Consider the following 13,203-nt stretch of genomic DNA (forward strand, 5'->3'; position numbering starts at 1 on the left):
TATACAGAATTATTAAATTACAATACCTTCCAATCACATGTAATGTACTTCTTAAAATCTTCCAAATTATTATTAATTGTAATCAATTTGAAAACTTCAGAAGTAAATCACCTAAGTTTAGGCATCATTAGTTTTAACTAATTACTAATTTTACTTAATGTGCTAGCAAAAATGGCACATCTATGACACATCTATGTTTACTGGCTAAGTTAAATACAGCACTTGAAATATTATTAGTTTGCTCAGTGCTAATTATTCTGTTAATACAATGAACTACCTGCCGAAGTCACTCCTAACATTCCCTGCTAATTAAGTAAAAACAAGATCAACAGTATCATTCAAAGCTCCAGGAGTTTGGTGAGCTCAGCTGCAAAATGATTTTGGAATGTTTCTACTGATCTACTTTAAACACACAAATGTGAACAATGAAATTGATGGCAGCTGCAACAAGAAAACCTGCCAATTCTTCTTGTCTTTGACAAGCCAATTTTCATAAAACTTCCATCAACATCTTTCACTTTTTATCTACATCTCTTATAAATTTTACCTTTTTTGTATGTGGATTTCAGCAATGAGTTCATGGCATGAGCATCTCCACACAGATAACTCTTCCTACAACTTCCATTAAGCAATCCTCCTGAACAGCCAAAGCCTCACAGGAAGTTCAGTGAAAAAGTAACCCCTTAACAGAGGAAGTTACTCCTTTACAGAGGAAACAACTTTTCCAGTTTTTAAAGGTAAGGGATTTTTTTCTTGCATTTAAAATCTGCAGAATAAACAACTATGTACTTACTAACATACAGCACTGAAAGGTAAAAAATTATTTATGTACAATCATTTGCAATCTGCCTTACTAATGTCTTCAAAACCATTAGCAATGTCAGAAACAGCAATATATATTTGAAGATCCTGGTTTCAGCTCTGGTTTCTCAGAATCCTGTTACCAAATCATATTTTAGCTTACTTAAAGAGCCTTTCTAGTCATTGTGCACCAACACAAAAAAAATTAACTCACGGATCTTTATGAGAAGATTATGCTCTCTAAAGAAATCAGAGTCAAGCAAGGTAACGGAAGAAAATAAGAATAGACTTTGACAATATTTTCAAAAAAAGCTAAAGAAAACTAGCAGTAGTTTAAGCATAGTAAAAGGCCTGTAGTTCTGAGAACACAAATTTAATATACTCATGTCAGCTAGTGTTAAAAACATCAGAAACTTACACATGTAACATAAAAAAAGAACTTCTCAAGCTTACATATTTGCTGATCTTGTACTTTACAAGCTGTTCTCTCTTGCTACAAATTCTAATCTAGTGGATGGGATCCTTCCCTTAATGTTTACAAAATAATATTCTGCCATCCTGTCCAACCTGGTTCAGGAACAAGAATAAATCTTGTATATTTAAATATAAACACTTAACTGAAATGAAATTCCTCAACAATGGCAGTAATCAAATTTGTCCAAAACAGGGTTCAGAATTAAGAGGTAAAAGTCATTTTAATCCAAGTGTAGAATTCTGCTCCTTTACAGTCTTAAGACTGCTCTTTTACAAAAGACATAGAAAATGCTTAAAACAGTAACTTCACCTGTAGTGACTGCTAATGTAACATGCTGTCACCTACACAGTCTGGAAGATGGATACAGGTGACAAAACTGTTTAGAAAAGGCCCAAGGATGAGGCCTTCCATTTTGAGCCATGTCCAACATGCTGGCCTTTTTTAGAGAATTACCAGTGGTTCAAATTATCAGTAAGAATGCAAATCAAACATTTGTTCACCAATTTCACAAGTTTCTTTCACAAAAAAAATAGGAAAGGATTCATCTGCAATTCATTCTCTCCCTATAGGGCAGAGAAACCATTCCTCTTCCATGCCTTTCACTAGGAGAGAAGATTAGAGCAAGAGTATTCATAAAAGCATTAAATTACTACAGTATTCTCACTGAATGGCAGCTGAATTTAAAAAAAAAAACAAAACAAAACCCAAAAACCATCAAAAAAAAAAACCCAAAAAACCCCAAAAAAACCCAAACCCAACTCACTAAAGGAACAAAGGAACTCTTCCTATGATAAAAAGGTAGGATGTTCATTTTAAAAAAATCATCTCCAGTCTCACCCATAACGACACCGCCCTCGCCCTCAGTTGCACCAAAACCCATTCCTTCCAGGAAAAGGTAGGTTTTTTTGACAACTTAGGCATTTTGGTGTAGGTTAATATTTCTATAGCAGAGAAAGAAATGAGGCTGTGATTGACAAGATTTTGTTCAAAGTTTAGGCCTGCTAAGGCACTGCTATTGATAACTGCTTTTTTGATTTGTACACTTTCACCAATAAAAGGCTCAGAGGATTACAAAGACAAACCATCTCTTTCTTCTGCTCTCCTAGCTACCTACTTAGAAAAATATCACAGAATCAGATATTAGAAATATCACAGTCAAAACCAGAATAGGTATCTATATTCTCTGGGAAACAATGGCCAAGTCTCATAATAATACCATGACACTTCCCAACCCTAAGAATGAAAGGGCAAGAACAAGTATTAGTTTTACTAGGCAGCTATCTACAACATGTCTCATTTACAAGGGACTTAATAAATAATCACAGGGTTCCTGAAGATCCCAGAAAATTTGGGAAAGATTCATCACCTTGACTACAGAAAAAAAAAAATTGTTTAATTGACTAAAGTTTTAAATTCTTCTGAAGAGAAAAAGTAATAGCAGAACTGAAGCAAAAGGAGGACATCAATTCAGATAGAATGAACACTTGAATTCATTTGGCTTCAGGAGATGGCTACAAAAAATTAACACAGGCTTCAATTTCACATCTAACTACTTCTGAGTTTACAATCTGAACTTGTAAACTGTGCAAGTCTGGAAAAAGTACTTCCTGGCTCACAGTAAAAAAGAGAGCTATGGGAGGATATACTCAGAAGCTGAACAGAGGATTTATCCTTCTCTACAGGGTTTTTTTGTGCTACTTCAAAAAGACAAGCAGAATGAAATTTGAATACAATACCAAGAAAATGTTTAAAAAATAGAACACCCAAACAAACTAATCTCCTTTTTACAGACTGCTGTAGAGAATGACTTGAATTACAGCACTGCATTCACAGTGTGGGTTTTTGTTTGGAATTATTTTTCCACCAATCTTCTTTACATATTACTGAATTTATATGAAACTTTTAATGACAGGCATCTGATACTACAGGAACCAGACCACTACTCTAACCACTGCTGCTAATGAGACTGTTTCTTGAGTTATGGTTACGGATGCGAAAAACCCCAAACAGAGAAACCCCACCCACACCGAGAATACTCCCACACACAACAAACAAACTCCCAAGAATAAAACCCAAACCCTTAATCAGCTGGGAAATAAAAACAAAATGGGAAGCAACATATCTGTTAAATACATCAAACTTCTATCCCATACATCAACCTAATGGGATCAAAACATGCGTTTCCATTCTCAGAATTTTTAAAGAAGAATTTGTATGTAGAGGCTGCTTACACAAGCTTTCGTATTTCTTGTTCTGAAACCTCAAAATTATAATTCTTATTTCAATTTTTTTCTTTTACCCCCTTTTTCCTTTGATAAATTAATTTGCGTTTATTTTCCTGGAACTAAAAGTTTATCTAAAAATATATATATAGAATTTGGTAATGTTTAGGACTTTGTCCTGTCTTAATGTCCTCTGCTGATACCCCAAACCCTTAGCACACACCTCTTTTCATAGCTGTTTCTTGTTTAAGTAAAGCAAACTGATGGAGCACTAAATATCCAGGACTGAAGAGGACATCAAGAAAATGAACAAAAGAGGGACCTCTTTCAGAACCAGAAGGAAGTAAGAAAAACAGAAAAGAGAGACATATGTTCTGGGGTTCCAAAATAGCTGTGAATGCACTACACTGCACTGCATTTCTGCCTTACTCCAAAGTAATAACCTCGTCACCTTTGGTTACAGAACTGCCAGTGGAAGTGGTTTTGTTCTGCTGCCACACTCCTCCACTCAACACCACCCTTTGTCTACAACTGTGCAATCACATGACTGATCAGTAAGCTGCTCCAAGGGAAAACTACTTTCTTTTGTTAGAATAGTTTAATGCTGCATTAACTTACTCTGCAAGTGTATGAGCACTCCAACAAAAGAGTGCAGCAGAAATGTGGATTTGGAGGTTTTTCTGCTTCTGCTAAAGATGTAGGATGAGAAAGCACAGAGCCACCCATTCTGGCAAGAGCTGTCACCACAGCACCCTAATGGTAACATGAAATTGCACCCTGAATCCCAACCTCTTACTAACAAATTAAAATGGAAATAGTCTGCTATTAATATCAGTGATTATACTGCTGACCCCATGAATACAGAAAATCAGGCACAGTAGAACAGTGAACCAGGCAAGTGACTGGAAAGTGCAGCAACCCTCTGATGTCATGAATTAACTCCTCCACATCTCTAAGGCAAGAGGGAAAAAAAAGAGGAAAAACCCACAAAAAAATTAATAGTACGGTAGAAAAAGAAAAAAGAGAAAAAGCAAGACCTCTGAAATGAGCTTTCCAAGGGAACTCAATGTACATTCAACATACAGAAGCATCAAGTGCAAGAGAAGGCATTTTAGTGTGTGCCAATTAATGAAAAAACCTTTCTACCTAGCATCACCAGAAAACTGATTCAAGAACAGCCACAGTCACTTTGCTCTGATATTCTACCACTGCGATCTCAAACTGAAGGAGCAAAGTGAAGCTTCCTGCTTGAGCAGTGACCCAGAACTCTCTCTTCCTGAATCCACACTGCATTATCAAACTGGCACAGTGGTCTTCCCTGGAACACCCAGACTTGTGGGTGACCATGAGTAAAGAAGCTGATGTCACACAGGAACTGGGCTGTTTACCTTTGCCTGAGATTTTACTGGGCTGTTTACCTTTGCAGCTGAGATTCCTTCCTTTAAGGGTAGTTTTACAAGACAACTGTGAGTTTTCCTCCCATCACCCACCAATATTTTCGTGTGCAGACATCTCAAAGTTGCCTCTTGATTGTGGGATCATTCTTCTCAGACACCCAAGGTTTGTAGGAAATACAAAGTCACTATATTCTAATACAAGCCAACAGTTTATCCCTCTATAGCACAACGGATTCTGGTTTTGGTGTTCTCCCCTTGTAAACAGGAAATGAGTCCAAGTATAAATTATAGATTTCTCCTTTGAAAGGGCATCACTTACCAGTAACTACCATGCTGCTCATGTTAGAGTTCGGGCTACTGAGTACACTGCCTGAAAGAAGTTCGTCAGATCCTCTCTAAAAAGAAAGAGACAGTAAGAGATTTTTTTTCCTCTATTTTGTGATTTTTAAAGATGATACTTCCTCTTTTCAGATAAGTGCAACAATTTGAAATCTAAGTAAAGCGGAATATTTACATGGCAATCTGAAATGAGAGCAGCTTAAGCACAGTTGTTTAACCCACCACTGATATAAAGCCATCTCTGGACACGATGAGAACTGCTGAACAATAATTTTGCCCAGCATTCCAAATTAAAATATAATTAAATAAATTTATTCTACTTCAATAACATTTAAATTAATTTAAGTTTTAATATTTTAATACACATATATATTAAACTATTATATCTAGCTGAAACTACAAGGGAAATCTATGCAAAGAGAAATATGGAGTTTAGCCCAATTTTAACACCCCTATTTAAAAACAAATATTTAATGATCACAGGAAATGAAATCAGTTTTCATTTTGGGGACCTTCATTTTTTTTCTGCAAAACACAACTTAGGGCAGGGAATTACATCTTCATTGTAGTTCTTAAAACATGACAAATATCAATTAATGAATGACTTAAAAGTGAGCTGCAAAAATCAGGAGGGTTTATATTAAAATCATACACGATAACCCTTTCCACAAATGGTAAGATGGGCACTTGACACAGCTGAAGAGGCGCTTCTTTTCACAACCTTGTTACTTCTTTTTTTCTTTTATGCCCCAACCCTCTTCACTCTCAAGACTTCATCCCTCAAAGAGTCTACAAAATCTTTATGTGATCTTTCAATAAACAAAATATTTAAACCATCCTTTGAATATTATCTTGAATTTCTTACAGGTTCTTTCCCACTTCAGAAGTATTTCCGCAGCACCCTTAAGACTAATCCAGGTCACTGCTAAAATGGCAATGAGAAAAAAAAAAGTTTCTAACCATCCTTATTAAAATACATGGGTTTAATTCTGTTGTGGACACTACAAGAGAATCAAGAATAGTTCATGAATATGTTTTACAGGGCACTTCAATACTTCATAATAAATTCATCTGAGACTATTACCTTCATAGACAGCACAGCTGAAAGACTTACAAAAATCAAACCCTTACCTTTTTCTCATACTGCACTCTATTTGTGTCCACACAGAGAACAGTATGTTAAAGTTTATATATGTGTACACACATATAGAGCCATTAAAGTTTACTTGGTTTTCAACATCAGCTCTGAAGAATCTCTATGCAGTTTACTGAATGCTCTAAGCTTGTAAGGGTACATAGCAAGCAACAAAGCTGTGCCTATCAAAAGAGCAAGAGTTCCTTAAGATTGCATCATTCCTAATACCAAGATCAGATAGAACCATGACAGGGACTATGTCTTGTCCTTTTCCATGTAAGGATGCATTTCTAATCAGATATAACTAAGAAAAATTTAGCTAGGTAGAACTGAGAAGCAACTTATAGGAAGTTATAGAAATTCTCTGTTTTTCTAACTACATTGCTTCCTACTACTGACATAATATGCAGGTGTAAGTTGAAACATAAACATTCTTTCCCTTTCATGTTCTACTTTTTCTAACATAATATTGACAAGGGTAGAATGCTGCAAAGTTGAAGTTTACTAGCAGCATTAGGTTACTCAGTGGTAAGTGCAGTTCTATCTGCTTGCAATACCCATCTAGCTTTGCTTGGGAGCCCCTGTCTGCAGCCTGGCCAGCCCAGCTGATCAGGCAGAAGTAGCAGCAGACACTGAATCTGTTCATAATCCAGCTGATTAAGATAATTCACCAGCATTTTTCCCCCTTAATACGACAGGCATAAATTTGCAATGGTACAGTAATTACCACATAAACAGCTGAAACTACCCCAGTACCAAATGAATGCTCTTCCCAAAACCTGTAGGAACTTCACAAATCTGAAATATCGCAGATTTCAATTGCCTCCAGCTTCAGAAAGTTACTTACAACAGCAACAGCTGAATGAAAGAGTGCAAGAATGATTATAGAAACTTCTGGTTCCTAGTAAATCTGGCTTTCAAAAAAACTGTTAATTTCTTAATCCACAGCAGAAAAATACAAAAGGAGCACAAATTACTCAACAGAGTAAATATTCAGTTCCTGTATTCGTGTTTCATGAACAGTTCTCTCTTCATTTACAACCATATCATTTTACATTTCATGAATACCCTCATAGTCAATCACAAGACTTTGACATTGCACTTGAAAGTTTTACCATTTTTGCTTCCGAAGAACAATTAAATGTGAATTTCTTGCGCTGGCCTGTATCATAAAATCTAGACTTGTCCTATTTGCATAAATTAGTGTTCAAAAGTCTGATTCACATATGTACAGGTTCATACATGAAATGCTCTTCCAATTCCCCTGTGAGATCACAAATGTATAGCAAACCTCTATTAACTCACTCCAGTACATATTTCCCAAGCTTTCGGTCAAAGACAAAGATCTCTCTTACCACGAGAGTAATGATCATATAGATATACATGCTTATTTTTCCTAATTGGTTCTTAAGCAGCCTAGATCCTGCTGTATTTTTCAGTATGCAACTTTGAAACCAGCTCTGCAGCAAAAGACACAATGGACTTGGATACAGAGTGGTAAATTACAAAATCAAAAGCAGTTCCTGCCTGGTTTTTGCGATTTACTTCAAAAGGGTTGTCTGAAGATCCTGGTTGGCTAGCAAAGCAATTTCATAAAAGGATCTAAAGTAAGCCAATGTGTGCTCTTAGACTGGCACTACTGTGTAACATAATCCCTCCCAAATTACATAGACATAAATACTTATTTTACTTACATTTATTCAGTAGAGATATGGGTGTATTCAATTTGTGGTTTGGGTGCTTGGTTTTGGTTTTATGTGCATACTCTTTTAGAGGGTGCTAAGCCAAAAAGGACTAACACCATGCTCCACGAGCAAAGCTTTTCATCACTCTGTTATGTCACACATGAATTTCAAAATCATAACCAATTTCCCAAGCATCTCAAATATTTAGTTAGTCTCAGTCACAAAAGTTCTGCTAGTCGAATGGTACAAACCTTTAAACTAAATTAAGTAATTGTATTGAATGTTTCAGAGCTAAGGAAACCAAACTCAGATGTTTGAAGAGCACACAGAATCAGACTCAAGGAAGGAAGATCCAACAGCAACATTCACTTAACTCTTTTCCCTGTCTGTGCAAACTGCTGTGTTCTAAAGAATCAAAGCAAGTTTGAGATGGTATAACAGTACTGAAGATCACAAATACAGAGATGGCAAAAACATTCTCATCTAAGCTATAACAAAAAAATAAAAAACCACACTATGACTATATTTCACCATAAACTGCAAAGGAAAGTTACTGTAACAGCAACACAGTAGAGACAAATTCAATATCCATTTTAGCATGAGGCAAGGAGATTATTAAGAACAAAATAAGAAGTACAAACTGCTATTATACTATTAATACCTCATCTTCTGACATCTAGGCCTCAACAGCACAAGTCTTCAACGGCATATTTCTATTCCTACCAATGTCAAGAAGATAAATCTACATCAATCTTCCATAAAAACTAACAACTAACTGCTCACATCAGAGCTATCTATACTTTATGTAACCAGTATCTACCAAAATATGAGTATACAAAATAAAGAAGGAAATTTCCAGGCTAACATCTTGCAGAGAGCAAACCCTGAATTTGTCACAGTCAATACCACCCTTTCACTTCAGCCCATGTTATCACCTTATCACCCCCATGACCCCATGAGAGCATCTCCATGCATGGTGGGAAAACATCATGTTTAATGCATGGCGTCAATCAATGGATTTATGTAAAACTGACATGCAGGACCACTTTCAAAAAAGACAAGAAATAACCCAAATCAGACTTTTAGTGCATATTTAAGTGAAAATTCAGTTATATATACAAAAATTATTTTACATACTGTAAATTAAAGACACCACTTTGATATTTTAGCTAATTTCCCTAAGTGAATACTTATTTCTTACACTGTCACTTCTGCAATTTACAAAATCAATAAACAAAGAGAAAGAAGAAGCCCCTAGCTCAGCGAATGAATGTCCTAGGTCCTTGCTTTAAGTTATAGCTAACTCAAAATCCTTCACAACACAAGCTGGATTTACATTGCAGAATTTCAGATTTTTTTCCCTCCATTAAAGACTATTACAAAGCTTTGTGCTACCACAGGTTTTATTACGTATCTATATAATTTCAGGAAGTCATTACAGTCATACTATCTTCCAAGCTAATTAAAAATATACTATTTAGAAGTCTTTGCAAACTATTTGCCTCATATTCCAGATTAGGCTTTAAATACTTAACACCTTCCCCAGATTTTATTACATCCAAGGGTTTAGTCTTTTATGCACCAGAATACTTTTTGGCTTTACATCAGAGACACACTGGCTTTTTTCCCCAATAATTCAGGGCTATGGAGACTCTGATCAGAAGTTTTGGCTAAACCTAACCTAACATTGCATTACAGACAGCACAGTGTAGAAGCACTACAATACTCCTAGAAACAGTAAACAAGTGACTCCTAGAAATAGTTAACTTCTGTTAAAAAGTCAACAGTATCACCTAAAAAAAATTTCTTAAACTCGCACTAGAAAATAAAATTACAACACTCAAAGATATTGAAAAATACATTTTTTTTACAAATACTCTCATTTGTGGTGTTTGTATTTGCTGATATTAGAAACCTCTCTCAAAACCAGGATGATTCTGCCCTTCAGATTTCCCTCTCTCTGCCTTTCCCCCCCAAAGGAAAGACAAGTAAGAGAACTTCAGCTGCACTGCACATTCACCACAGTCATTCTCAGCCTACAGGCATGAATTTCCCAAGGGGTATGACAAGCCAGGAGACAGATCTCGTGATTTAAGGAAATCCAACAGCACTGTAAAACACTTTATTTCTAACAACATCTGGGAGCAATTTAAAAGAAAGAGCCAGAAACCTGATGGTATGGGAGAGGAATAAGCACATGACAGTTTCAACCCAGACATTAAAACATTATCCTCTAACAGTTACACATTGTAAACACACTGCTTCAATAGCTGAAGTAACTTTGGGGACTGGACTTTCGAAACAACAGAAAACACACTTTGAACCCCCAAACACAGCATTTATAAACTTTGTTCAGTTTACATGTGATGGATTAGAATTTAAAAGGATGCTTCATTTCTAACATGATAAATTTTTATATGAAACACTGCATAAATATACCCTCACATAATCTTTTGTCAAGAAAAAACACTTGATCTGCCTTATGTTCTGCTTATATACACAACTGTCAGAACACATAATCCAAACTACCCTGAGGAATTTGTTACACCTCTCATAAGTACAGGATCACAGAATACCCATGCAGGACAGAATGCATATTCAAAAGAAACTCCATGCAGGTTCATAATTATTCTACAACGCATACAGTTTAATTATAAGGTTGCTGTTACTTCACCAGAACCTTACATGCATGGAGTACACCTACTTGAATAATTTTAAAGAATACACCATTTAACTATACTGGCATGAAATCAGTTAAGTCGTGAACTCTATGGGCGCTTACTAACTCACTTATACCATCACTTGCTTTTCATTCAGTACTAAGTTCCCAAAAAAGGTCTGTGAATTGGCTACTGTTGCACCAGTATCACAGTGACAGAAAAATGGAATGCAGCTTGATTTGCTTGTGAAAACATGGCCTGAAGCTCTAGGAAATGGGAAGGGTATTTGCATATGGCATTAGTGCATGTTTTCAGAGGTGGTGCATGTGATCCGTTTCTCTTTGTATAACCCCTCAATTAAGATGCAAAACTAAGTCTTCTGCTAAAAATGAAAACTACATGATTTCAAATCAGTGAAAGATATCAAAATTTATTAAACAGGTACACTAAAACTTCCTTACATACAGTGAGCATACCTACTACAGAGAACAAACTAAGTTTCAACATGTTTCCTTTCTTTCCATTTTCAGCTTTTCTTACTTCTTCACATATATTACAGTGACAGAATGGGCATCACAAAAAAAAGTACAAAGAAAAAAAGAACTGGAGTCAGCTGTTCTGAGAATAAATATGAAAGCCATTTCAAACAGGATCAATTTATAGAAGTTACTGTTATCAGATATCTTTACTGTTAACAGATATCTTTCATTGTAAGAAGTTATTTTTTGTTACTATGGACATGTTCCCCATACCACTGCTGGAAAAACAAATCCAGATGCCACTTCTAAACTTTTGAACATGGTCAGACTTCAGCCCTACTTCACTGCAATAATGCTCCACACGTCTTTTTTGCTGTTTACTGCTGCTAGCACAACTTAAGTATTATTAAAAACAAAGGTTGTCTAAAAATATTATCACACCTTACACAAGACTAAAACACCTCTAATTCACAAACAACCCATTTTTCTCACATCACCGTGTCTTTGTCTAGTCCACCAGCAATTATATTAGACATATAAGGTTACCCCAAAACTCTAATACTAACATTTTAAATACAACAGACTATCACATGGCATTTGTCTGGATGAATAAACTGATTTTTTATCCTACCACTCCCTTCTTTTTAAGCAGCCAAAATTAGAACAGTGAAGGCAAAAAATTTGAGAGAGTACAAAACTGAAAGGAACAGGCTTGTGAAATAAGTTTAGACTAAATTTTAGAAGTGGGAGTTTATCTTCTGACAACTTGCTAGAATCGGACTTTCAATCCTATTTTCATTATATTATGTACAGTTGAAACAAAAAGTCACAGCACATCTACAGTATCTACTTGTTTCCACCATGAAAAAATTCTCAGTTATTAATAGCAAAAAAGGTACAGAATATAGTTTTGTAAGACAAGACTATGCCTCAGAACATGAGTTAAAAAACCAAAGTGGACAACGATTTAAAAGTACTTAAGACTGCTACTTCGTGCTCTCTCCTCTTTCTCCCTCAGTTCCTTTCTCTCAGTTCTTAGTTACTGTCCTTCCCCCATACAACTACATTCCTCCATGTTAAGTTTCAGTAACCAGGAAAAAGGGGGACTAGGCGATACTTTCCTGTTTGGAAAACTTAGGATGTGTTCCTTAGCCTGTTCTACCCATCCCAAACACAACACAACCACCAATTCCCTCATCTCGTAAGCACACTGACACGGCTGAAGCCCTGACCTTGGGGGGAAGAAGGCCATCCCCACATCTTTAAACATTGCAAAACTCTGTTCACAGGAATAAGCTTTCTCTCCTAGCTACAACTGGGGCTGTCCATGCTTGGCAGCTGAGGCCTGGTTTTTGGCCAGTATCCATAGCACCATCAAGAAGGTCAAAAATTTCCCAAATGCTGTGCACCAAATAATGTTCCAGGAAGAAATGCCTGGTTCTGCTCTCCTGTCAGATAGAAGAACACCTCAGCTACTGTGAAACATGCAATGCACATACACAGAATGAGTCACTCAATTGTTCAAAGCCCATTTACTGCACAGCTACCCATCCAGGAGGAACATCCACCAGAAACATCCATCAGACTGAAGTGGCACACACTGAACCCTCAATATGCACCCAGAGTTCACCTAAATTATTCCCTACACCTGTGTTACATATATTCCTTATGTTTTCATATCCTTCCAAAGATTCTTTTAATTACTCCATAGGAAAGATACATTATATACTTCATACATCCAACGGCTGAAAAAGGCTCTATCATACCAAGTGCCAAATCAGATATCAAGATTAAAGCACTGTAATGTAAAGAGAACACAAGAGAACAATTCAAAGTACAGTTATTAGATGCTGATACTCAAAACTGTATAACCAGAGAGTAACTAAGGACCTGATGTAATAAGAACAGAGCAACTCCAACGTACTTTTTTAAAAAAGAAAAAGCAAACATTTGATAGAATATGATAAATTTTTGAAATTATGCACAAAGAAATCTATAAAATGTATAAAA

The 13,203-nt window shown here is 36.0% G+C and overlaps 1 protein-coding gene across 21 annotated transcripts in view; it reads right to left on the minus strand.

Moving 5' to 3' along the window:
* The window catches only part of PTBP2 (polypyrimidine tract binding protein 2), a 209,591-nt gene that overhangs the window by 26,564 nt on the left and 169,824 nt on the right, over positions 1-13,203 (minus strand). For 17 of the 21 annotated variants that reach the window (XR_013183276.1, XM_077182197.1, XM_077182203.1 and 14 more), the window contains one exon: positions 5,215-5,290. The exons of the other annotated variants lie outside the window; for them this stretch is intronic. Coding sequence is in view for 16 of the 17 variants with exons in the window: in XM_077182197.1 (XP_077038312.1) it covers positions 5,215-5,290 (76 nt within the window). In the remaining variant the exon portion in view is untranslated. The remainder of the gene's footprint in view (positions 1-5,214; positions 5,291-13,203) is intronic. 21 annotated transcript variants of the gene reach the window in all.

This window comes from Agelaius phoeniceus, chromosome 8 (assembly GCF_051311805.1).
Source record: "Agelaius phoeniceus isolate bAgePho1 chromosome 8, bAgePho1.hap1, whole genome shotgun sequence".
Classification (NCBI taxonomy): Eukaryota; Metazoa; Chordata; class Aves; order Passeriformes; family Icteridae; genus Agelaius; species Agelaius phoeniceus.